Genomic DNA, 27,087 nt, shown 5'->3' on the forward strand with positions numbered 1-27,087 from the left:
AGATCACATGTTTTCCTTGGGGAAATATTACAATGTTCAGTATTAAAAATATTTTCCATAGCACTTAACATATGAAGCAGATTTCATTATAGTTATAGGACTCCTGTGCCAAGATCCTATTGAACTTCGTATGATTTAGTTTTTATGGTCTTCAGGTAAAGGGAAGATCTATCTTAGTATGGCTATAAGAATTTCAGCATTTGATTTATGGCAGACAAATATCAGTATTTGTCACCTACAAACATGACTTGGCACTACATTAAGGTTCCCTAAAACTTTTCAGTTTAAGGCCATTTAATTACTTTTTTACCCTTAACATTTTGTACTAATTTCTTCTATTCTGGATAATTTTTTTCCAGTTTATATAAAAACTTCAAAAAAAACAAAAAGCTGCATCTGCCAGTTAAGATACCAACATATTTGAACACAATCTTCTATAAATACTGGTTGCTTTGGTGAGGGAAGTGGAGAACTGTAGAATTTTCATGCTTGGGAGCGTAAGTCTCTACTTGGTAAGAGAATGTTTTTTGAAATAGATGGGACTTTGCTTTCTCTGTGACAATCTTCTAAGACTTCGCTTTGCCGAAATGTGCATCTTAGAAAGAATTTAGCTTCCTGCTAAGTGGAACCTAGTCTTGTTTTGGCTTGCCTTGTATAACCATCATTTTTCTTTCGTTACCTAGGTTTAAATATTTGGATTTTTGCAATTTCAGGATGTTACAAGTGGGGAAACTCACTGTTGTTCTTTAGTTTGCTGAGCCCTTCTACTAAACACCGAACAGTAGTAGAGGTGGAAGATGTCAAATGTCGAATTTCTTAGATTAAGACAGAGATTGTGGGAAAGTTTGGACAACACGCTCTCTCAAGGCTCCTTTCCCTTATTCTTCCCTTTTTAGGACTTCCTTTGTTTTCTATTTTGCATAAGTCTTGAGTACACGAGAATATCACTGAAGGGAAAATGTGAATGGTGACAGTGTTTTCTAATTGCCCGTTGTTCAATTTATTTATCTTTTTTAGTTGAAATGACTTTCTCAGAATCTTTCAGGTATTGTATAAGAACATAAATTGGATGGTATATGTTAAATAAACTGTGAATCATTACCTTGTGTAATAGTATCTCTCTGAGCAAGAAAAAATGTTTTTATTGTGAAAGTGATCAAATGCTGGAACAGGTTGCCCCTGGAGGTATGCAAAAGCCACAGTCCTAACTAATCTCTAGCTGAGTGTCCAACAGTGTTGGACCAGATGAGGTTCCTTCCAACCTCCACCATTCTGTGACCTCCAGTCTTTTTGTTAAATGTTTTAAAATATTTTTTGCGCTTGCAGTGTTTTCTTACTACATTACAGTTATGAATTCTTATTGTATTCTGTAAAGGTTATGGTTATGCATGATGTAATCCAGCGTGAAAGGGCTATATTAAGACTGCTCTAAGTGTTTAGTGCTGTTCAAAATATCTTTATTCTTCACTGTGTTGGGTTGCACATCTAAGGAACAGTAGGTGTAAATAAAAATGATTCAGTCAGAGCATATAGGGAGTACTGTCTGTCCTTAACTTTTTGTAGTAGTCTGTAAAGAGTATTCTGAATCAGTTCTGTTGAGAGCATAATAAAAGTCCTAAATCCTACTTTGCAATGTTGAGAACAGAAGAAAGGAAGGGTATATTCAGGTTGATAGTGTCCTCTCAGCTAGGTGAATTACCGAGGTAAAGTGATGAAAATTAAACAAGCTAAAGTACTTTAAAAATATTCTGCATGTAAATCATTATTAAATGAAGATTAGGAAGGAGCCATAGACAGTCAACATATTTAAGAAATACTGAGAGTAGCATTTAATCTTTTAAGAATAATTAATCAAAATATATGTAGGTTGCGCTGAAAGTAATGCCTCCCTTTTATTTCTGCAGAAACTACAACAGATACAAAGAGCAACAGTATTTAATAGAGCAAATTCTTAGCCACAGAACACTTTTTCAACAGTCACCACCTTTAGCTATGCGATGAACAAGAGCCTGCATGCCACACTTGTAAAAATCTGCACTCACTATACAGTCGGTGTGGTAGGACAATCCAGTCAGGATTGGCAGTGTGCACCACCATCTTCAAACTGGTTTGGGGCCTCGTGTTATTGTGTTGCAAGAGAAAGGTTGTCTTCTTCTCTGGCATGACTCTGGAAATTCAAGCCTTCAGCTTAGGCAGCATTCCAATGTAGCAGTCAGAGCTGATGGCTTGTCCAGTTTCCTGGAAATCCAGAAGGATCACCCCTTCCTATCACAAAAGACAGTGCAAATCACTTAACCCCCTGAAGTCTGTCTTGAACTTTTTCTTGGGAATTCATCTGTCAAGTGTCCATGGATTGCCACTTCGATTCCAGCTCACAGTGGTGACATATCTCATTACTAGTAATAATGCTGTCCAGGAAATTGCCACCTTCAATTTCACATTGGTTCAGTAGGTCCTTACGAACTTCCTATGGTGTTGCATTCTGTTCCTTTGTAAGCATCCATGGGACCCACCTGGTGCAAACTTTGCTACCACCATTTGCAATACGTTAAAGCCAATATTCAGCACTGTCCACAGTTCCCTGGTTGTAATCTGCCAGCTTGCACAGATTAACTGATTGAGATGCTCTTCGTTTTGTGTTAGGACGGATGTGCACGGTCATCCAGAGCGTGGCTTATCTTTCGTGTTGCTGTCGCCCCTGCTAAAACACACCACCCACAGCCTCACATCCACTTTTTTGGACTCCATAAACGCTTAGCAAGCATTGAAGAAGGTCTGTGATGCAATTTTCCGCATGGAGGATTTTGATGACGTGCCTTTGCTTCATATGCCCTTCAATGTCAGACACCATTTTGTCAGACTGCTCCTCTGCTGCTGTCTGTGGCAAAGCAACAAAATGTAAGGAAATACTGGTGGGAAAGTTCAACCTCTACTGTCAACATCTGTCTCTGACATTGAGGTCCAACATCATAAAATAGGAAGCATTACTTTCAAAGCAACCCTCAGTATTTTGTAGACATTACAGAAGCTTCACTTAGTTGTTTGTGCTGTGTGGTTCTATTAGGTGGTAGCTAATAGATTTGGATCTTTTTTTTTCTTCCACTTTCACCAAAAGCTATGGGATTTTACTTCCTGGAGATCAAAAGTAGTAATCCCATTTTCAATTTCTATTAAGCTGTCCTCTCCAGATGCAAATTAAAACCATCTCCTAGATTTAGCTGATTTACACATGCCTGATTTACCTGATAAAGCCAAAAGATTAAGCATATTGTGGAAAGCTAGTGTGTGTATGTTATGCTACTTATTTTTTCCATTCTTACTATGTTCATCTGTACTGGAGAATTCTGGATTCAGCTGTTTCCCTTTTCGTCTCAGTACTCCCTAACTAGGTTCTTACAAGTACATTAACTCCTCCTCATGTATATGATATCATTTTTATTTATGTAAAGATATCTGGTGAAGTAATTGGGGCATAACTGGACTGGTTAGCCATTTGACTGTGATACTGATTTTAGTGCATAACAGGGGAAGAATAACTTAGAGCATAGATTTGTAACAAAAAATAAAAATGACTTAAAGTAAATTAGGGAAAACAGAGTTCTAAACGAATTCTAAACAGAACTTTCTGGTCATCGTATTTAATGGCCACTGCATGATAGTCTCTTTTCTCACTGATGGGGGAGTATTATTGTCTTTCTTCTCTACATCTTCCTCCATTCTTCTCTGTTAAGTCTAGTGTTTCTAAGGGAATAGATCTGTCAGAATAATGCTTGGAGGGACAGGAAGGGTTAGATTTCAGCCACGAGTTCTCTAATTTGATCCACTTTACCAAGCATTTACTGCTGACACAGAATTATAATCTGTGGATAAAAATGACATCTATCTTTGCAGCGAGTGTGTGGCTGTGGTTACCCAAAGTATCTTGCTGTAGAATTGCAGCAGTGGGTAGAACTTGTGTAGGTAAGTTCTATAGGACATCTGTATCAGCTGAAATTAAGAAAATAACCACTGCTTTTCTTACAACTTTATCTGGAAAAAGTTTCTGTGTAATTCATCCAGTGCTGTGGTCTTGCCTTCTTGACTGAACAAAGATGTCTTGTTACTTACATGTAGGACAAAAGACATTTCTTCTAGTGATCTTTTGCAAATAAGTTGTTAAAATTGTGTTTCTCTCTGTCTAGATCATTGACTTACTGGTGGTAAATCCTGAAATGCTTTTACAGAAAACTAAATAACTGTTTAATTGCTAATTATTTTCAATTTAAATGTCAGATATACCAAACCCTGATTAGCCTATGTGCTATTCAAGCTATCTGTTCAAGTTTTTAGCTTTAATTTTGGTAATTTCTGTGATAAATAATCATGTAAAATTGTGTAAGCAATGTGGAATGAATATTATCTACATTCTTATACCATACTTAGAGGCCATCTTGAATTCCAGAATATTAAAAAATTTTGTTCTGAGCATCTGTCCATAGGATATTCTTTGCCTACTAGCTTGTGTGGCCTTTTCATTGTTATATCAAGGTTTTCTTAGAATATATAGAAAAGTTGCAAAATGAAGTTTTTGATTTCCCTTTTCACAAAAGTAAGCTTTTGCTTAATTTTTCCTCTGAAGAAGACTTGTGTGACTGCAATGAGGAAGCTGTAGTCTCTTGAGTCTGAGACTGCATGCTTTTTTATTTGGTTTATTGCATATCTCTAAAGGACCATAAGGAACATTAAATACTTTATCCAAAATTTCAAATTATCTTGGATCATTCAGCTTTATACAAACATGTATATTCACATGTTTGTTCCAGTTTATGGTTTAAAAAAAATGCCAGACAAGAAGACTAGGGGTAACGTAGGCCTAAATCTGAATGGTAGCAACACCTGCTTTTCTAGTATGACTCTACCATCAGAATAAATAAATGCCTCTATTTTTGGTGTGCAAATATCACTGAAACAAACAGATGCTTTAAGTCAGACTGACAGACCTATAGTATCCCAGGTCCTCCCTCCAGCCCCTCATGTGGATGGATGTCACATTTGCTAGCCTCCAGTCAGCTGAGAGCTCCCAGAATAGCCGAGACTGCTGACATGATGGAAGGTGACTCGGTGAGTGTTGTCTGCTAGCTTCATCATTATTCTTGAGCGTATCCCATCTGGCCCCATAAACTTGTGTGCATCTAAGTGGTGTAGCAGGTTGCTAACCATTTGCTCTTGGATTATGAAGGCCTCTTTCTGCTCCCTTTCCCTGTCTTCCAGCTCTAGGAGGGTACTGGGTACCCAGAGAACATCTGATCTGGTACCCAGAGAACATCTGATCTTACTGGTAAAGACTGAGGGAAAGAAGGCATTAAGTATCTCAGCCTTTTTTCTCCTTCATTATTATGTTTCTCCCCACATCCAAATGGAGATTCTCATTAGTCTTCCTTTGTTGCAGGACATTGCTTTTGGCTGTTTCATGTGTCCAATTCTGAAGCTTGTCAAGGTTCCTCTGGATAGCATCCACTTCCACAAGTGTATAAGCTGCACCACTCAAGTTGGTGTGCTTGCTTGAGGGTGCAATCAATCCCTCTATTTACAACATTTGTGTAGATACTAAATAGCGTTGGTCTAGTAGCAGTTCTCTTGAAGATCACTACTCACTACTGGATTCCATTTGGATATTGATCCATTGACTGTAACTCTAATTGCTGCCATCCATCCAGTTCCCTATTCTTTTAATAGCCCATCATCCATCAAATCCATATCTTTCCAATATTGAGACAGAATGTTGTGGGAGACCATAGCAAAAGCCTTACAGAAGTCCAGGCAGATGGTATCAGTTGCCCTTCCGATGCAGTCACTTCACTGTAGAAGACCACCAGATGAGTCAGGCGTGATTCTCCCCAGGTGAAGCCACATTGGCTGTCTCTAATCACCTCCATGTCTCCCATATGCTTCAAAATAACTTCTAGAAGAATCTCTTCCATAATCTTACTGGACTCGTAGTAGAGGCTGACTGTTTGGCAGTACCTGGGGTTCTCCTTATTACCCTTTTAAAAATGGGTATGCTATTCCCTTTTCTCTAGTCACTGGGGACTTCACTTGACTTCCATCACATTTAAAATATGATGGAGTGTGGTCTGGCAACTGCATCTGACAGTTCCCTCAGGATCCTCGGATGTATCTTTGTCAGATTCCTCAGAGGGTTGCATACTTGATCTTTTCATATGAAGTGAAGGACTTCATACACCCAGACTCTGCCTTGAGATTAAGGAACTGCAGAGATGTGAGAAGCGTGACTGCCAGTGAAAACTAATGCAATATAATCTGAAGTTTTTTTAACCTAGCCTTTGTTTTGCAGATCTGTATTTATTTGTATTCTCACTGTAGTGTATCTTCCATATGCTATTGAAATTAGGATGATTTCGTAGTAAGAGGAAGCTATTTTATGTCTGACTTGCATTTTGAAGAGGATTGAACTGTTTTAAATAAATTAAAACTGTTAAACAAAAAATTGTTAAAGTAAGTTAAGCTGTTTTAAATGAATTAAATAAATTTAAATCAAATAATTTAATTCTAACTGCAGGTATTGTGAAACTTGATTACTAGCAGTAATTGGAAATTTGAGGTTGTTGCAGAAAGATGTTAATTAGTTCAACATACTTAACTCTTAGTCCCTATTTTTAGATGGTAGTCCGAGGCGTATGTGCTGCTTCTTATAGAAGTGAGAATGAGCTTTGGAACAGTACTTCGGTTTTTGCATTAATTCAGTATGAAGTCATTTAGCACAGATGTTTCTGTACTTGTTAATATACTGGAAAAAAATTATTATTCTATAGTCCTCAAGCCCATACTTCTACCTGTGTGAGAATCTCTTGTCTCTGAGCTATAGAATCAAATTTGAATGAGTACAGACTTTAAGAAGAAAAAGTCATGGAGTCAGGAAGGCCAAGGCCCAACTGGAATTGAACATGGGATGGGGTGCAAAGAAAAGCAAGAAAGGCTTCTACAGGTACATCAAGAAAGCCTAAGAAGATGTACTCTCTTCTAGCAAGCAACATAGGCAGGCTGGTAACGATGGACAAGGAGAAGGCTGAGGTAATGTAACCATAGAATAGAATGGCTTGGGTTGAAAAGGAACTCAAAAATCATCTAGTTTCAACCTCCCTGCTGTGGGCAGGGAAGCCAACCACTAGACCAGGCTGCCCAGAGCCACATCCAGCCTGGCCTTGAATGCCTCCAGGGATGGGGCATCCACAACCTCTTTGGGCAACCTGTTCCAGTGCATCACCACCCTCTGAGTGAAAAACTTCCTCCTACTATCTAAACTGAATCTCCCCTGTCTTGGGAAGCAATGGACTGGGGATTACAAAACAGGTGACAAAACCCGGATCACAGTACCAACATAAAGGATAACAACATAGTTACGAGCTGTTGCAAGTGAAAGAAAAGAAGGTTATCAAGAGTGGTCAAATGGATTCACCACGGAGAAGTCATGCTTGACCAATCTGGTAGCCTTCTATAACGTCATGACTGGCTGAGTAGAAGAAGGGAGAGCAGCGGCTCTTGTGTACCTTGACTTGAGCAAGGATTTTGACACCACCTCCCGCAACATCTTTGTAGGTAAGCTTAGGAAGTGTGGGATAGATGAGTGGACAGTGAGAACTGGCTGACTGGCACAAATCAAAGGGTTGACAGCAGTGCAGAGTCCACTTGGAGGCCTGTCGCTAGCAGTGTTGCCCAGGAGTTGCTACTCGGTCTGGTCATCATCAGTGACATGAATGAAGGGATACACTTCACCCTCAGCAAGTCTGCAGATGATACGATGTTGGGAAGAGTGGCTGACACACCAGAAGGCTGTACTACCATACAGTGAAATTTCGGCAGGCTGAAGAGTTGGGTGGAAAGGAATCTTATCAGGTTCAACAGTGGCAAATTTAGAGTCTTATACCTGGGGAGGAATAACCACCAGAATCAGGTTAGGGGCGGACCTGTTGGAGAGGAGCTCTGCAGAGAAGGACCTGCATGTACCGACAGACAACAGGTTGACCGTGAGTTCTTTGCCTCAGTCTTCATTGGCAGTCAGGCTTCCCACATGAAACTCTAAACAACAGTTAGGGAGTAAAATCCCTCATACTGTAAGAAAAGAGCAAGCTTAAGAATCCTCATGAGAATAAATGTGTACAAGTCTATGGGACCAAACTGCATACATCCCAGGCCTTAAGAGACCTGGCTGATGTGGTTGCCAAGCCACTCTTCATCGCACTTGAAAAGTCATAGAATCACAGAGTGGCCTGGGTTGAAAAGGACCTCAAAGAGCATCCAGTTTCAACCCCCCTGCTGTGGGCAAGGAAGCCAACCACTAGACCAGGCTGCCCAGAGCCACATCCAGCCTTGCCTTGAATGCCTCCAGGGATGGGGCATCCACAACCTCTCTGAGCATCACCAGCACATCACCACACTTTGAGTGAAAAACTTGCTCCTAATATCTAACCTAAATCTCCCGTCTTAGTTTAAAACCATTCCCCTTTGTCCTATCACTATCCACCCATGCAAGCAGTCATACCCCTCCTGTTTATATGCTCCCTTCAAGTACTGGAAGGCCACAATGAGGTCTTCCCAGAGCCTTCTCATCTCCAAGCTGAACAAGCTCAGTTCCCTCAACCTTTCTTCATAGGAGAGGTGCTCCAGCCCTCTGATCATCTTGGTGGTCCTCCTCTGGACCTGTTCCAAGAGCTCTACATCTTTCTTGTTCTGGGGGCCCCAGGACTGGATGCAAAGTCATGGCTGTCAGGTGAAGTCCCCGGTCATTGTGAAAAAGGGAAATATCACCCTCATTTTTAAGAAATGGAGAAAAGAAGACCCAGGAAACTACAGGCTGGTGAGCCTCACCTCTGTGCCTGGGAAGATCATGGAACAGATACTCCTCAAAGCCAAATTATGGCACATGTGAGACAAGGAAGGGATCTGAGGCAGCCAGCATAGCTTCACCGAGGGCAGGCCATGCCTCACCAATCTGGTGGTCTTCCATCATAGAGTGATGGCAGCAGTAGACAGAGGAGAGTGACTGCTGCCATCTACGAGACTTGTGCAAGGCCTTTGACATGGTACTTATCTCTAAAGTGGAGAGAGATGGATTTGAAGGGTGGACAGTATTCACTGGATAACAGATTGGTTGGCTGGTCACAGAGAGAGGGTTTTGGTCAATGGTTCTATGCTCACTTGGAGGCTGTTGACGAGCGATGTCCCCCACATGTCTGCCTTGGCACCGGTGCTCTTCAGCATCTTTATCAATGGCCTGGATAGTGGAATCGTGTGCACTCTCAGCAGATTTGCTGATGACACCACACGGAGTGATGCAGTTGACACAACAGAAGGAAGCCCTGCAGAGAAAGACCTGGGGGTTCTGGTGGTTGAAAAGCCTGTTGCGAGGCAGCAGTACACTTGCAGCCCAGAAGCCCAACTGTATGCTGGGCTGCATCAAAAGAGGGGTAGCCAGCAGGGTAATGGAGGTGACTGTCTCTCTCTTCTCTGCTCTCATGAGGCCCCATCTGGAGTACTGCATGCAGGTCTGGGGTCCCCAACACAAGAAAGACATAGAGCTATTGGAGTGAGTCCAGAGGAGGGCCACAGAAATGATCAGTGGGCTGTAGGACCTCTCCTACAAAGACATGCACATAGACATTTTTGTTTTTGTAAACCATTATGGAATGAAATAATAAAGATCACAAGATCATCACGAAATTGCTCTGACATGCTTGAATATTATAATTTTTATTCAATTACAACCACAGTATTTATTATAACTGGGAAAGACAGATCAAAGAAAACCTGAATTTTCACTTGGCTGTGTATAACTGTGCAGATCTGAAGCCAGTGAAACAGACTTAGATCCTACAGTACTCTTTCCTTAGGATCATTTCCCAGTTTACAACTCTATGCAAATGAGTTTGCTGGAATTATACTGAAAATGTAACATATAAGAACATTTCTAGAGAAGACAATATATAATTCCAATAAATTACAGTGGAAACTGATACTTCAGTTTGGAATATTTAGTGAAAAGCTATCACATTCTAGTTAAGTACAATTTCATGCTTCCTTGCACAGAATGATATGAGTGGATTTTTCAAGTTTACTTATCTAGAGAGACAAACACGCTTTCAGCTAACAGATATTGAAGCGAGTATTCATGGAAACGGTAGCTGTGACAAACTGAACATGCATGTGGGTCACATCACCAATTATTTTTCTGTAAACACTGTTAACTTCACATTGGACTAATGAAGTCAGATAATGTTGAGAATTAATTTATTTTTCAGAAACAATCATGTCAGAGAATGATACACCTTGAAAAAGAGTTTACATTCTAAGTGTTGTTGAAATTCCTTATCAAATTTTCTGTAACTCAATGAACAATACAGTCTCAATGAGCTTTTAATGCAAAGAAGCTACAATGTACCACAAAGTGGCAGGACCTATGTAGCTCACTCTGAAAATAACACCTCCTATTTATTTCCATGGAAATAACAAAGCTACAGCTGATACAAAGAGCACAATAACACTGTGGTAGAGCGAATTCTCAGCTAGAAAACACTACTTCTCAACACAGTCATCACCATTAGCTTGCAATTTCATGAGCAATGAACAAGAGCCTGTATGCCATGCTCATAACAATCTGCATCAGTGGAGGTAACACATCATCGCTGTTGCCACTGCTGAAATGCACCACCCTCTGCCTCACTGCACTCATATCCATTTTTCTGGACTCCGTAAACACTCAGCAAGCATCAATGAATGTCAGTGTGTGCCATTTTTCCTACATGGAAGAATTCAATGACACACCTTTGCTTCATACTCACATGTCAAATGTCATTCTGCCAGACTGCTTGTTGGCTGCCATCTGTGGCAGAGCAACAAAATTTAATGGAATACTGGCAGGAAGGTTCAGCCTGTACTGCCATATGACCAAGATTTGCTTCTGATGTCATGGGCCAACATAATAAAATAGGAGGCGTTACTTTTGGAGCAGCCCTCACAAATATGTACAAAAAAAGAATGAGAAAAATTAGTTATTAAAAAAACGTTTTTTCCTTCTTTCCTGCCTTCATTGTATTTATAGCTGTAGGCACTGTTGCCTGCTTCCAGGGCACTGACCAAGGTATTCAGTTCACATGAGGTACTGCAGTCAGAAATAATTTTTTTCCCCATCATCTTACCTACATACACAAACACAAGTTCTGAGGTGTTTTTGAGCCCTGCTAATGCCTTTGCTGAAAAGGTTTCAAGTTTTACTCTATCGCTACTGCACAATCCCAGAACTTAAATTATCTGGATTTTACTATCATCCAAACAAGTGATCACATGACAGTTATGTACCACCAGCAAGAAAGAACTGCATAAGTGTGTGACAGTAATTCAAAGCTGCAAGAAATAACATTCAAAATATGTGAGACCAACAGTAGTCTTTTCCTTCAAAATACTGGCTTTAATCTCAGTTCAGTTTCAACAAACAAGAACACCACTGAACAAAATCTTCCACTATTTTTTGGTATTGTGCATTTAATAGTAGAGTTTACCGACCACACTGACCATACTGTAAACAGCTATTCTAGAGCAACTTGGAAAAATTACTCTGTAAAATGATTCAGCTTGCAAGTCAGCAATAACTTCTGGAACTATGGTTCATACCCACAAAAACATTTGCACATTTCTTTAGAAAAGCTAAATCTTCATATGGCTAAAGAACCCACAATAAAACTCCACTAGTTTTTGGGGGAGGGGATTTTGTACATATTTTAAAAAAGCTTTTTTCATTTAAGAAACTTTTCATTTGTACATAAGTTGAGTTTGACACTTAAGGTACACCAAGGTATTAAAACACATACTCAGACTGGAGCATCAGACTGTGCCAAGTGGAATTAAGGCATTTTCAGTCATAAGACTGTTCTTAGCATAACTTCCAACATACAGAAGAGATACATAATAAATGACAAAGAAATCAAGCTTCATTTCTAGTTTACTAAATCTTTTTCTCTCATACATATCCTAGATCTTTTCCTCTCATACATATTCCAAGATTATATCCCTACACATTCTCATTTATAAAATACCCTGCATTATCCCACTGCGTGTATATATTTATTTCAAAGAACAAAAACAACACAATTTCCCATATATCTACATATGCAAACACATTTGTCACACGATAGACTTCAGACTCTTCAGTCTAGCCTTACTGTGGGTTTTAAAAACTTGCTTAAACAATCACATAGGTTTGAAAACAAACTCAAAAATATAATGAATTAAAACTGATGAAAAACTAAGTCACAAAATGTTATTAGCACAGAATCATGTTTAATGTTAATCAATGTTAATTGCAGAATCATAGAATTGTTTAAGTTCAAAGGGACCTTTAAAGGTCATTTAGTCCAACTCCCCTGCAGTGAACACTTAACAGCTAGGCTAGGTTGCTCAGAGCCTGGTCCAGTCTGACCCTGAATATCTCCAAAGACAGGAAATCCCCCACAACTCTGGGCAATCCATTCCAGTGCTTCACTACCTGCTATGGAGTCTGTCCCCTTCCTTCTTATAATCCTGCTTTAGATGCTGAAGAGCCCCAGCCCTCTCAGTCAGTCCTTGTAGTTAGATGTTCCATGGTGAAGCAATGCTGGTTGTCCTGTATCACCTCCCTCTCTTCCACATGCCTTTGCATAGCTTCCAGCATCATCTGTTTCATTACCTACCCTAGCACAGAGGTGAGGCTAACAGCTCAGTAGTTCCCTGGGTCATCCTTCCTACCCTTCTTTAAAATGGGATCAACATTGTCTTTTTTCCAGTCCCTAGCAGACTTCACCTGACCACCATGACTTTTCAAATATTGTCGAGTGGCTTGGTGACTACAACAGCCAATTCCCTCAGGACTCTGGAATGCATCTCATTGGGACCCACAGACTTAGGGATGTTCAGGTTCCTCAGGTGGCTGCAAACCCGATCCTCACTTACAGCACGAGCAACATTGCTCTCCCAGTCCCCACCTTCTGACCCATCTGCTCAAGGGGCGTGAAGAGCAGCTGCTAGTGAAGTCTGAGGCAAAAAAATGTTGTTGAGTACCTGTCATGTCCCAGGCATATCACAGAAAGTCAGAAAGTGTTTTCCCTTAGTCAGTTTCCCTTCCTTCCTGGAAGGCCAACTACATTCTGGGCTGCATTAAAAGAGGAGTGGCTTCACCTGACAGCCATGACTTTGCATCCAGTCCTGGGGCCCCCAGAACAAGAAAGATGTAGAGCTCTTGGAACAGGTCCAGAGGAGGACCACCAAGATGATCAGAGGGCTGGAGCACCTCTCCTATGAAGAAAGGTTGAGGGAACTGAGCTTGTTCAGCTTGGAGATGAGAAGGCTCTGGGAAGACCTCATTGTGGCCTTCCAGTACTTGAAGGGAGCATATAAACAGGAGGGGTATGACTGCTTGCATGGGTGGATAGTGATAGGACAAAGGGGAATGGTTTTAAACTAAGACGGGAGATTTAGGTTAGATATTAGGAGCAAGTTTTTCACTCAAAGTGTGGTGATGTGCTGGTGATGCTCAGAGAGGTTGTGGATGCCCCATCCCTGGAGGCATTCAAGGCAAGGCTGGATGTGGCTCTGGGCAGCCTGGTCTAGTGGTTGGCTTCCCTGCCCACAGCAGGGGGGTTGAAACTGGATGCTCTTTGAGGTCCTTTTCAACCCAGGCCACTCTGTGATTCTATGACTTTTCAAGTGCGATGAAGAGTGGCTTGGCAACCACATCAGCCAGGTCTCTTAAGGCCTGGGATGTATGCAGTTTGGTCCCATAGACTTGTACACATTTATTCTCATGAGGATTCTTAAGCTTGCTCTTTTCTTACAGTATGAGGGATTTTACTCCCTAACTGTTGTTTAGAGTTTCATGTGGGAAGCCTGACTGCCAATGAAGACTGAGGCAAAGAACTCACGGTCAACCTGTTGTCTGTCGGTACATGCAGGTCCTTCTCTGCAGAGCTCCTCTCCAACAGGTCCGCCCCTAACCTGATTCTGGTGGTTATTCCTCCCCAGGTATAAGACTCTAAATTTGCCACTGTTGAACCTGATAAGATTCCTTTCCACCCAACTCTTCAGCCTGCCGAAATTTCACTGTATGGTAGTACAGCCTTCTGGTGTGTCAGCCACTCTTCCCAACATCGTATCATCTGCAGACTTGCTGAGGGTGAAGTGTATCCCTTCATTCATGTCACTGATGATGACCAGACCGAGTAGCAACTCCTGGGCAACACTGCTAGCGACAGGCCTCCAAGTGGACTCTGCACTGCTGTCAACCCTTTGATTTGTGCCAGTCAGCCAGTTCTCACTGTCCACTCATCTATCCCACACTTCCTAAGCTTACCTACAAAGATGTTGCGGGAGGTGGTGTCAAAATCCTTGCTCAAGTCAAGGTACACAAGAGCCGCTGCTCTCCCTTCTTCTACTCAGCCAGTCATGACGTTATAGAAGGCTACCAGATTGGTCAAGCATGACTTCTCCGTGGTGAATCCATTTGACCACTCTTGATAACCTTCTTTTCTTTCACTTGCAACAGCTCGTAACTATGTTGTTATCCTTTATGTTGGTACTGTGATCCGGGTTTTGTCACCTGTTTTGTAATCCCCAGTCCATTGCTTCCCAAGGACTCAGTGTATGTGTTTGTTAAATGCTTAAAGTTTGTTAAAACTTAGATGTTTTCTTTCATTAAAAAAACTATCTTCTTATAAATGCAAACGTAATTTAATGATTAACTAACTTCATCCTCCAGAGCAGGAAATATCTGAAGCCTCTCAAACTTCAAAGAAAACAAGATATGGTTAATTTCGGTAAGGGTCTGCTGTTGATCAGAATGCCATAGGATGCCTTGTCTGATCTTCAGGTTTGGATCTCCTCTAGGTCTCATGCCATCGGGAACTGCCAGATTCTTGCAGATCTTTCTTATGCCTGAGAGAGTACAGAACAACACTAGAAAATTGTAGCTCCACATTTGAAATACCTAGTGTTTTCACATCAGAACATCTAATCAGAATATTATTATTAGGTTTTGTTAGTCTGTTCACGGCAGTGTGAACTTTCATTACACAACTAGTTAAAAAGGCAGACCACCCAAGAAAGGATGATTCTACTTAGGTGACTGGTCAGTAGCTAAAAGGCATCATTTGTTTTTGGGGTGGATGATCTGGTCCTTTTATTCTTTGACTCTTTGATTGCCTTTGGCTAATGAGGCAAGATTATAACTCTCACTCAGTTTCTACCTGAAGATCTTTTTGGCAAACTTGGCTTTGTGCCTTCTATTTTTTTTTCCCCCAGCCAAGCTGCAGATTGTCTTGGTTATGCTTTTCATTTCTCAAGTATTTTTACTATGTGAGATTGTGCTTTTTTTTTTTTTTTTTAAGACCACTGGTGATCTTCATGTCAAGCTTTACCTATTCTGGCATAGCTATCTGTTAGTGTGGAGTGGATGGGTACCTCTGCAAGCGTTTGATTGTTAACAAGTGTGGTTGGTTTGTTCATCTGTCAAAAGGAAGTTGATTTGAAGGTTTTGACAGTTTGTCTCCTTGGCTTTTTGAGCATTTTGAGGAGAAGTTTGATTTTGAGCAGATAGATCAAAACCAGAGCTATGCTGGTGTTATGAGCCCCATCTTTTAAGCACGTGAAAGGATTTAGATAGGTGAATGGCTTTTGAATACAAGATACAGTTAAGGTTTGTAGAATGAGCAGATAGAATTTGTTCATGCTTCTGATTTTTTCTGATTTCAGAGCTTTACTTTAATTCTGAATTTGTGGATGTGTGAAGCTCTATTTAGAAGTAATTGTAGCATTTGCGTAATGTGCTTTACTCTAAGTGGAAGGCACATTCTCAACTTTAATGCCATACTGAATGCAATTTCGAGCAACATCTCAGTTAAATGTTAACTCATTTACTTAGTGACTTTAACAACATGCTAATGGAACTTGTTATCTGGCAATTTCTTCATCTAAGGTGTTAATACTTTATGAAGATGTCCCCTAACTACGTGTCTGGAATAATGTAAAAAAGAATTATGTGTGTTCTCTGGCACTAAAATATTCACTTTGCTTCTGGATTGAACAAATCACAGAAGATATGTAATGAACAGAGTGCATTTGCAGTACCCAGCCTGGAATGCTTCATTCTCCCAGGCTTCTGAGCTTTATAGTGTTGTAAATTCAGAAAAGCTATTAACTGAACAATTAAATGATGTGCTACTACAAACTGCAAATTTACTTTATTCAATTTAGCTAAAGACCGCCACTAAAAACGAATGCCTCTTTTCTGTTCCTTTTAGCCATTTTTGAAAATTCAGTGTTCTAGTGTTCCTGTGATCACTGTGTGAGCCAGATCATTTTATTGGTCCTTGTGAAAATGAAACATGCTTTTAAAAACAAAAAGAGCCTTTTAATGACCAATGGTTGGTCTCAAGTCAACTGTGAAACTGCATCTAAAGTGGTTGAAAGGACAAGAGAAAACATGGGAACACTTGAATCTACTCCTTGAACTCTTTAAGTTTTCTCTGAGTGTTGTATGGTAAGAGTCTGCTACAGACCACCTGACGAGGAAGACCAAGCAGATGAGTCCTACAGAAACAAGCAGTTTTGTGTTCAGAAGCCCTGGTCCTTATGGGGTACTTAAACCAGCTGGGTTTCTCTTAGAGGGACAGCAAAGCAGGGCATAAGCATTCTGGAAGATTTCTGGAATATTTTTTTAACTTCCTTCTCTAAGGGATAGAGGAGCCAATGAGGAGAGGACCCATGCTGGACCTCATTCTCACAAAAAGGAGAGGCTTGTTCTAAATCTGAAGGTGAAAGGCAGCCTTGGCTGTAGTGACCATGAGATGGTAGAGTTCAGGATCCTTAGTGAAGCAAGGAGGATGCACAGCAAACTCACAGCTGTGGGATTCAGGAGAGCAGACATTCGCCTCTTCAGGCATCTGCTTAGTAGAGTACCAGGATAAATCCCTGGAAGGAAGAAGGGCTGGTAGTGTTCACCTCCTCCAAACTCTAGCAATGCATCCCTACAAGTTGCAAGTCCTGCTCAAATACGGGGAGGCCTGCATAGATGAACAAGGAGCACCTGGTCAAACTCAGCCTCAAAAAGTAGGCCTACAAAGGGTGGAAGCAAGGATGCGTACCCTGAAAGGAATACAGAAACACTGTCCAAGAGTTCCTGGGTCAAGCTGAGGAAGCTAAGGTAGAATTGAATCTGGCAACAAGAAGGGCTTCCACAAGTGGTTTAGTGACAAAAGGAAGATGAGGGAAAAATCTCACTCCTGCTTGAAGGAAACAGGAGACCTGGTTACCTGGGACAGTGGAAAGGCCAAGGTACTGAATTCCTTATTCCCTTCACTCTTTACTTGCAAGACTGGCATTCAGGAATCCTAGTTCCCAGAGGCTAGGCTGAATGTCTGGAGCAAGGAAGTTGCCTCTTTGTTGGAAGAGGATCAGATTAGGAAATATCTGAGAAAATATTGGATTGGACATCTGTAAGTCCTTGGACTGACGGGATGCACTCACAAGTGAGGGAGCTGGTATATGTTGTTGTGGGGCCACTCCGTAGACTTTGCTAAATCATTGCAAATGGAAGAAGTGCCCGAGGACTGGAGGAAGGCAAATGTCACTCCTGTCTTCGGGAAGGATAAGAAAGAGGACCTGGGGAACTACAAGCTGGTCAGCTTCAACTCAGTCCCTGGGAAGGTGATGGAAGAGCTCACCCTGAAAACCATTTCCTGATACATGAAGGAAAAGAAAATCACGAGGAGTAGTCAGCATGGATTCGTCAAGGGGAAGTCATGCTTGACCAACCTGATGAGCTTCTATAATGAAATGATCAGCCCGATGGGTGAGGAGGTAGCAGTGGATATTGTCTTCCTGGACGTGATTAAGGCCTTTGATGCTGCACTCCGTAAGATTCCCTAGAGAAGATGAATGAGTAGTCAGTGATGTGGATCAAAAACTGGCCAAGTGGCTGAACCCGAGGCTTGGTCATCAGTAGTAAAATATCTAGTTGGAGGCCAGTAACAAGTGGAATTCTTTAGGGGTCAGTATTACGACCAGTCATGTTTATCATCTTCATTAACAAACTGGACAGTGGGATAGAGTGCACTCTCAATAAATTTCTGGATGGCACAAAACTGGTGGGGGTGAGTGGCTGACTCACCAGAGGGCCATGCAGCCATCCAGGAGGACCTCATCAGAAAAGTGGGCTGACAGGAACCTCATGAAGTTCAGTAAGAAGTGCAGAGTCCTTCACTTGGGGAAAGCCAACCCCAGGCACCAGGACGTGATGGGGGCCATCCAGCCAGCAGGAAAGGAGCTCTGCAGAAAAGAGTTGGAGTTCTGGTAGACACCAAGTTGAATGTGAGTCAAAAACATGTGCCTTTATTGCTAAGAAGACTAACAGTATTCTTGAATGCATTAAGCAAAGTATTGCCAGCAGATCAAGAGAGGTGATCCTTCCTCCCTGTTCAGTGTTATTCAGGCTGCACTTGGAGTACTGTGACCAGTTCTGGGCCCCACAGTACAAGGCAGACATGGACATACTGTAGAGAGCCTAATGGATGGTCACCAAGTTGTTGAAGGGACATCTCGTATGAGGTGAGGCAGAGAGAGCTAGGGATGTTCAGCCTAGAAACAGAGAAATCTTACCAGTGTTTGTAAATATGTGAGGAGAAGGTGGTGTCTGGTGCCAGAACGAAAGGCATACACTGAAACACAGGAGGTTCCCTTTGAACATCTGAAAGTGCTTCTGTGCTGTGTGGGTGGCTGAGCACTAACACAGGTTGCCCAGAGAGATTCCTGGACATGGTCCTGGACAACCTTCTTGTCAAAAAGAATAGAGGAATCATGCGGTAGTTGTGTTGTTCATGTTTTTTTCCTGATACTGCTTCTAGTATATGTGTCTTATCTTCAGTTTGAGGTCGAACTAAAAATCTGGGTGTCAGCGGTTTATGGGTGTTCGGCCTGGTTCCGTGACGAAGGGGACGGGGGATCCACGGGCCCACGCCCTGGGAAAAGGGAAAAGGGTAAGGAGATGGCCCTGAGAGCAAAGAACAGCGGCAACAATCTGAGGAGAAACAAACTAATTTACTAAATAAGAAATCGAAATGCAAAACAACACACTATAATACAATATAATTACAATTTAAGCTGATAAGTCCAATACAGAGAGAGAGAATGTCCCAAAATCAAGGTAGGCCTTACTCTACTACCGACGATAAGACGGCTGGAGAGCGAGGTGCTGCCAAGACAAGAGACGGGTGGAAAAAGGGACGAGGTCTCGTGATCTGCAAGTTTTTATACTGTGAGCTTTTATCTTTTCCCTCCAGCTGGAAATGGTAACAGAGGAGCAAAGTACCGTGGGGACTGTAGTAGTCCTTCTCTTCTGAGAACCAGGTATATCCACTACATGATGTTATGATGTGGAATACCAATAACCGAAAATCACAAAACCATGACACTGGGGAAGTAAAATTTGAATGCCATCAATATCTGGCTTTTCTTCTTGGAAGTGTGAAGAAGCATGTCACCACATCTGAATGCAGGTGCAATATTGATGCTGAGGATTGGAGAATAAGGATGTAGGAAATTATTTGTGGAAAGTTCAACTTTGATTGAATGGTGTTAGTTAAAGCATCTTTAAAAGACAGGAGTCTTATTTTCAGTTTTGTGCTGACAGTAATTAGAGTATTATCAATGCTTCTTTCTCCATTATACTTTTTTTCCTGCTTGGAAAAACCCTTAGACTTCAGACATACTGTAAGAGATGTGCTGTTCTGGTTGCTATTTGTAATCCTGGATACTACTAACACTGTTGCTGAGCATGGATGCTCTTGCCTTAGAGCAAGGCTTTTCCTCACTGTTATATTGCAGTGCAAAGAGGCTTCAGTTGTACTTGCCACTATGAGGCTACTAGCTCTTTGCCACTTCAGAGGAGACTAAATAGACGTCACATCTCTTCCTTTCACACGAAGTTCAGTACTTGCATTGTAAGGTTCCTCTGGGAACAACAGTCTTTGCTACTTCTCCCTGTGTACTTCTTATACCATGTATGGAAGGGATAGTCTCATGGACGTTTTCCTACCATTTCAGTAGCATTGCCAAAGTGGAGACTTCTATGATGGAGGGACAGCATTTGTAGACCAAGGAAGGGCAACATTACCTTGACTTCTGCAAGGCTTTTGACATGGTCCCACACCATATCTTTATCTGTAAATTGGAGAGAGATGGATTTGAAAGCTGGGCTGTTGAGTGGATAAAGAATTGGCTGGATGGTTGTAGCCAGAAGGTTGTTGTCAGTGGTTCTACGCACAGGTGGAGGCCTGTCACAAGCGATGTCCCTCATGGGACCACTGCTCTTCAACATCTTTATCAATGATTGAGACTGTGGGATTGAATGTACCCTCAGCAAGTTTGCTGATGACACTAAACTGAGAGGTGCAGTCAGTACAATAGAAGGAAGGCATGCCATCCAGAGAGACCTGGATAAGATTGAAAAGTGGGCCCACAAGAACCTACTGGGGGGTTGGAACTAGATGATCTTTGAGGTCCTTTCCAACCCAAGACATTCTATGATTCTATGAGATGTTTCTGGTTGAATTATTATCCCCTTCCCTTATGTTATAACTGTCTTCTAGTGCTTATGCCCAGCAGTTACTGGGTATGGCTCTGCTTAGAATGATTAAAAAAAACCAGAAGGTTTCCACTGAAGAGTTCAAATTTGTTTTTCTTGTCCAGACTCCAAACTACTTAACAATACAGGTATGCAGTGCTATCGAAATATGAAGTTTGTCTGGTACTGCAGAAATTATAAATTTAACTTTGTGCACGACAGATAAAAAACAACAACAAAAAAATCTTATTACTCAGGTAAATGCAGACTTAAAAAAAAAAAATTCCTCCTTCTGACAGTAAGTATAGTCAGCAGTTCAGATTGAAGCTGAAGGATTTGCTTGTGACTGAATGTTTTCCCATATGCTTGTAAGAGCTGTCCCTGTCTGGGATAATTAATAGAATTTGAAACAGCAGTTCTTACACATAAGAAGCCTGCAGGTGTCTGTCTTTCAGTCTCCTGGCTCCTTTATGTAATGCTTTTCTTTCATTTTCATGGTAATGTGAAAATCTTGCAGTGTTATTCTCTTTGTTTTAATAAGGTCCTTGTGTGACTACAAATTCTGACTAATTTAGACTTCAACTTTATGTTAATGAATTACACTTCATTAAACTTACTTCCCTATGTGGCATCATCATCTTCAGTCTGGAACATAATTACTTAATATTTCAACAAACTTGAAAAAAGAGGAGTTCTGAAACGGCAATAAATAGTAACTATGAGAAAAGACCACATTAATCCTCCTGTGAGGACATGAAAAAAGTGATAAGATGTAAACATTCTAAAAGGATTTAAATTAAAAATGCTTTCATAAAAGGTACTCATTCTTACCAACAAAATTCTTTACTAAAATTGGAAATGCAAGATCTCAAGATCTTTCTTTACAGCAGTAATTAATGAATTAAATACTCTTTCCAATGATGTATTACTGTTGAGTTCAATAGCATTGATGTGTGTGCCTGTTAGCAGGAAAGGTAGGGATACTGAAGGCTGAATCAATGAAGACTGGATTACCCTCCCATTAAAGGAAGCTTAGCTTCTTCAGTATGGTGAGATGCACCAAGATCAGGAATTCTGCTTTGAAGTCGCTTTGTCCTGTAGGGAAGGGGAGGCATTCAGCCACCCATATTATTGATTGAGCATCTTGAATTTTTAATTTAGAAGGATGTCTATCACAAAGATGTATAGACAGAGAAGTAAACAAACTCGGTTGCTTTTGCATAAAAAATCTAACAGCTAAATCCTTGCTAGGTTTTCTGCAAAACACTGAGGGCACTGTTGACTTCACCTATTAAAATGAGAAGAATTGTAAAGGAAAATGTATTTTCAGTGTCCTTTCAAATTTTAATAAAACAAAAACTATAAGTTATTGTCATCTCTTTTTCATACCCATTTTCGTAGGAATTGTCACTACCTATGTTCTTGATGAATGGATAAAGACAAGTTTCAAAGTTACCCTAGCCTAGTTTTCTGAAGAGATATTTAATAAGCTTTTATCTTTATTTCTAGCAATTCCCCTACTCACTTCTGATTCCTCTTCTTCCTCCAGCAAGAATTAAAAGGATATGTCTGAAAAGTAATTGTCTTTAAAAATTAGCAGTTGGATACATTACTTAAATAATCCTCAAAAAACAATTGGAGTTTAATAACTGTGTAGGGTTGGATAATACTTTATCAGGCATCTGTAGCCCACAGGCTGCATTTGGCCCGGGACCCGTTCCCTTCCCCATGCCACTGCGGCATCAGCTCTGCCCCTCCTAGCAGACCAGCCCCAGGCACACATCCACTGCTCAGCAACAACCAAAACATTGGCCCAAGGCAACTGATCTTCAATAAGTGTGGTGTGGGCATGCCAAAAGGTTGGACATACATGCTTTAAGTAGACTTTGATAAAGATGTGAGAGAAAGCTGGGCAGAACAATTATAGTTGGGCTCTGGTGGATGAAAAGCTTGGCATGAGCCAGCAGCGTGCACTTGTACCCCAAAAGGCCAACAGTATCCTGGGCTGCGTCAAAAGAGGGGTGGCCAGCAGGGATAGAGAGGTGATTGTCCCCTTCTACTCTGTCCTTTTGAAGTCCCATCTGGAGTACTGCGTCCAGGTCTGGGGTTCCTAGGACAAGAAAAACAGAGCTGTTGGAGTGGGTCCAGAGGAGGGCCAGGAAGATGATCAGAAGATCACCTCTCCTTTCAAGTACAGGCTGAAGAAGTTGGGCTTGTTCAGCCTGGAGAAAGCTCTGAAGAGACCTCACTGGAACCTTCCAGTACTTAAAACGGAGCTTATAAGCAAGAGAGAGATAGAGATTGACTTTTTAGGTGGTCTTATAGTGATAGGACAAGGGAGAATGATTTTTAACCTAAAAGAGGGGAGTTTTAGGTTAGTTATTAGGAAGAAATTCTTCACTCAGAGAGTGATGAGGTGATATAACAGGCTCCCCAGAGAAGTTGTGGATTCCAAAGTATCCAAAGCCAGGTTGGATGGGGGTGTGAGCAACCTGATCTGGTGGGTGTAAACCCCGCCCATGGCAGGGAGATTTTGAATTGCATGGTTGTTAAGGTCCCTGCCAAGCCAAGCCATACTGTTGTTCTATGATTTAATGATTCTGGTATGAGCTAGCTTGTTGTAATACAAATAACGATAACTAGCCACAGTGATGCTCACTCTTTTAGCTCGCTATTCTGGTGACAGAGAGTGATAAAAAAATTTAGAGGTGTGAAGACACACATAAATTTAAATGGTTTCAACAGTCTCTAGCTGTGAAAAGTTATGAAAAGTTTCATAATGTTGAATATTCTGGATCTTTGTAATTCAGACTTCAGGGTTTTTTTTAAGAAGTGCATTTTAAGAGCATTTAAGTATGTATATTGTAAGAGGGATTTTTTCATAGATTTGATCCACCTGTATTGCAGCATATCATTGTGCTAGAATTGTTAGTATTTTTGTAACCCTTTAGTTATTTGGGCATCCTCTGAGCCTCTTCTATTCCACATAGTATGTGTAATGTTAGACATCAGAATTCTGCCTTTCCTGCTGTTTCTCTGATGCTGACATGGGTAAGTTTCTGTCGTGGCCTTCAATTCGGTTGTGCTACAACTGTTTAATGGTAACAACCATTCTAGTAGAAATTACATTTCAGAAGAATGATTTTTATAAAGGTCATCCATAAAACCAACCACTACTATTTGTCCTTCCTCCAACAACCTGTCACTAGAAATTGTCTGCCTGTGTAGGTTGGAAAAAAGCTATAGAGATCTTCCTAGACAAGATCACTGCACAAAGCAAGGCCACCTCCTGTACAGACTATATTACCTAGGGCCTTTTCATTTGAGTTTTGAAAGAATTCAAGAATGGAGATTGCACAATTTCTTATTTGGGCAGTGGTAATTTCTCTGTTTAGATCATGAGCTCTTTCATTTTGTATCTAACTGAAATCTCCATTATTACAACTTGTATCCCCTGAGAGGGTCCATTTTTGTCTTCTCAGTGGCTCCATATTTAATGCCGCGAGTTATAATACAGTCGTTTTAATACCTTAAATAAACAACAAGAATGTTATGATTTAATCTGTCAGGCTGTTTAGCATCACACGTTCTTTCGCTCACACCCCACTACCAGTAGGGTAGGGGAGAGAACTGGGGAAAAGAAACAACAAGGTAGAACTTGCAGGCTGAGATACAACCTATTTACTGAGACAGAAAAGGAAGACAAAAGGAAAATAATCATAGTAATGATAATAATATATTATATGTTTACAAAACAAGTGGTGCACAACGTAGTTGCTAACCACCCACCAACCAATTCCAAGCTGGTCCCCAAGCAGCATCTGCTCCTCCTGCCCAACGTCCCTCATTTTCAGTTTTATACTTTTTTCACATGTTGTCATATAGTATGAAATACACCTTTGGCCAGTTTAGGCCAGCTGCCCTGGTTCTGTCTCCTCCCAGCTTTTTGTGCTCCTGAGCTTGTCACTGGCAGGGCAGTAAGAGAAGATGTAAAACTGAAATGTCCCTGGCTTTGTGCAGCACTGCTAAGCAACAGCTAAAGCGTTGGTGTGTTATCAGCATTGTTTTTATTCTAGAGCCAAAACAGAGCATCATATTAGATGCTTTGAAGAAAATAACTGTTCCAGCTGAAACGAGGACAAACAACAACAAAAAAATCAACAAGAAGAACCGAGTTGTTTTCTCTTGACACTGAGGCTCTGAACTTTGATCAAATAGATTTCAATCTATTGCAGTGTAAGAATAAGAACTATTCTTCATAATCCTGTAACAAATGAAAACATAAAGTTGCAAGTGTAGAACTCGGTATACTTTGCCAACTGTACATTAAAGCCTGTGAATGTAAGAAATGAATTTGTTTAACCAGAATATTTCCTCTTTCCATTCATAACATTTATTTTTGAAGTGAAAAAGTACTTAGTTCTACTTAGTGATCAATGTCATAGTCGATATTATATATATTGTTTGTTGTAGGCCATTAAATACAAAGTTACTGGGTGGGAGCTAAGGAAGTCTGAGCATCATCCACATTGTCTCCTCTGTGTACTTGGAGACAGAGTACCCTATATGTAGTGCGGCTGTGCAAAACTATGTAAATATACTGTAGAGCTTCTGGGTACTGACATTTTGTTTTGATCTAATCTTGATGATATCCATGATATCCATCTTGCTGTTCTTCAAATTTACAGAATTTTTAGTGTTAATTAAATAATTAAATTTATCCACAGCAGAAATTAAAAAAAAAAAAAAAAAAGCCTGAGGGATATCTATGGACCGTCTATTTAATAAAAGCAACAACTCTATACTTAGTGAAAAATCATTGTTAGATCAGTTGATCTAACATAGAAACATAGGAAAAAAAAGATGTAAATGTACTAGTATCTCAAACTTTTATGAATTCTTTGTGGTTTTTTGTTGCTTTTTTTAAGTGATGTGCTGATAGCTTATAACTTAATTTAAATAGCTCAAGGATTTGTACTCCATCAGAGTTAGAATACGTAACCTTTTTTCTCATGAAATTCCTTAATTGCTATCTTTTTTTTTTTTTTTTTGAGATTTACTGCTTTTGTAGATACTTTATATATTACTAGAAATGGAAGAATCCATAGAACTTCTGTTACAATTTCCAAAAAGTAAATTTTAAAGAACTTACATTCTTCAGAAGTTTTAATTTTAGGTCATGGGCTTTCAGTCCAAAAAACCCTCATATTATTACCCAATCTAATGCAGAAAACTAATGAAAGCATTTCATTTCATGGTTCATCTTACTGGTAAAGAAATTTTGCATATATTTTTGAACTATTTTTGTTGTTGTGTTTATCACTTTGAGCAAACTGGAATAGAAGAGCCTATAGCTATTTTCTTTTTTTCCTTTTTTTTTTTTTTTTTATTTAACTCCTGTATGGAATCATGGTGTTGCATGTTACCTCTTAAAGTAATACAGTTGGTTGATTCCGATATTCCATGCATGATTGTCACATTTTATCTTTTCATAGGATGAGGATGTTGCAGAAGAATATAGCAAAGACAATTTCTATGAATCTGATGAAGAACAGAAAGAAAAGGATCAGAAAGTTAAAAAGGCATACACTATGGATCCAGATCACAGGCTGCTGTTACGAAATACAAAGCCCTTGCTTCAAAGCCGAAATGCTGCTGTATGACAAATTTTTAGATAAGATGCTAAAATACTAAACATCTATGCTTCTAGAAAAGATAAAAGTTTGAAAATTCAAATCTATTCCTCTTTAAGTCAAGTGGTGGTACTACTATGTAGTAGTTGTTATAGGAAAAGAATTGCTGTTCATTCTTCTTTGAAATTAACTTAACTTTTCAGTAAAACACCTGAATGGAATCCTGTGTATGCTCAACTATAATTGACAGGCAAAATATTGGAGAAAATGTGAGAAAATTTGAGTTCAAGTTTTGGTCATGTAGATTCACAGAGAAAATCGTAGTTGCTACTGATTCATCAAGTGATGCTTTCCTTTGAGTAGACAGTGACATGTCTCAATTCCTTGTAATGCCCAGCCATATTCTTAGAAGTTGGTGTTTTGGAAGGATTCCAGAGTAGATGTGGTATCGCAATTACAGAATCCTCTGTATACCAGAAATTTTAATTTGCAGGTAAATTTCTAGGACCAGAATGAGATATATTGATGGTGAACCACTGTGATATTAAGCTTTATTTCTAAATTCAGTTTGTCTCGTTACTCAAGACTAGATTGCTTTGGAAAACTTTTCCAGTGATATCCCCCCCAAAAAATAACTGCACCATGATTAAGTCATTTCCTAACCTCTTCTTGAGTTGCTAAAATGATCAGGTTTTTCTTTCTCCCTTGAAACACATTTCTAGACTCCAAGTAATCTGTCTAATGCTTTTCAAAACCACTTGTAATCTGTCAGCAAACTCTGGATTGAATTGAATGCAGTTCTACAATACCAGTTAT

The 27,087-nt window shown here is 40.3% G+C and overlaps 1 protein-coding gene across 8 annotated transcripts in view; it reads left to right on the forward strand.

The window, feature by feature from the left end:
- The window catches only part of AP3B1 (adaptor related protein complex 3 beta 1 subunit), a 177,311-nt gene that overhangs the window by 56,542 nt on the left and 93,682 nt on the right, over nt 1-27,087 (forward strand). For 7 of the 8 annotated variants that reach the window (XM_021379413.1, XM_021379410.1, XM_021379415.1 and 4 more), the window contains one exon: nt 26,134-26,295. The exons of the other annotated variant lie outside the window; for it this stretch is intronic. In XM_021379413.1, the coding sequence (XP_021235088.1) occupies nt 26,134-26,295 (162 nt within the window). The remainder of the gene's footprint in view (nt 1-26,133; nt 26,296-27,087) is intronic. 8 annotated transcript variants of the gene reach the window in all.

The sequence above is a fragment of the Numida meleagris genome, chromosome Z, assembly GCF_002078875.1.
Source record: "Numida meleagris isolate 19003 breed g44 Domestic line chromosome Z, NumMel1.0, whole genome shotgun sequence".
Taxonomy (NCBI): domain Eukaryota; kingdom Metazoa; phylum Chordata; class Aves; order Galliformes; family Numididae; genus Numida; species Numida meleagris.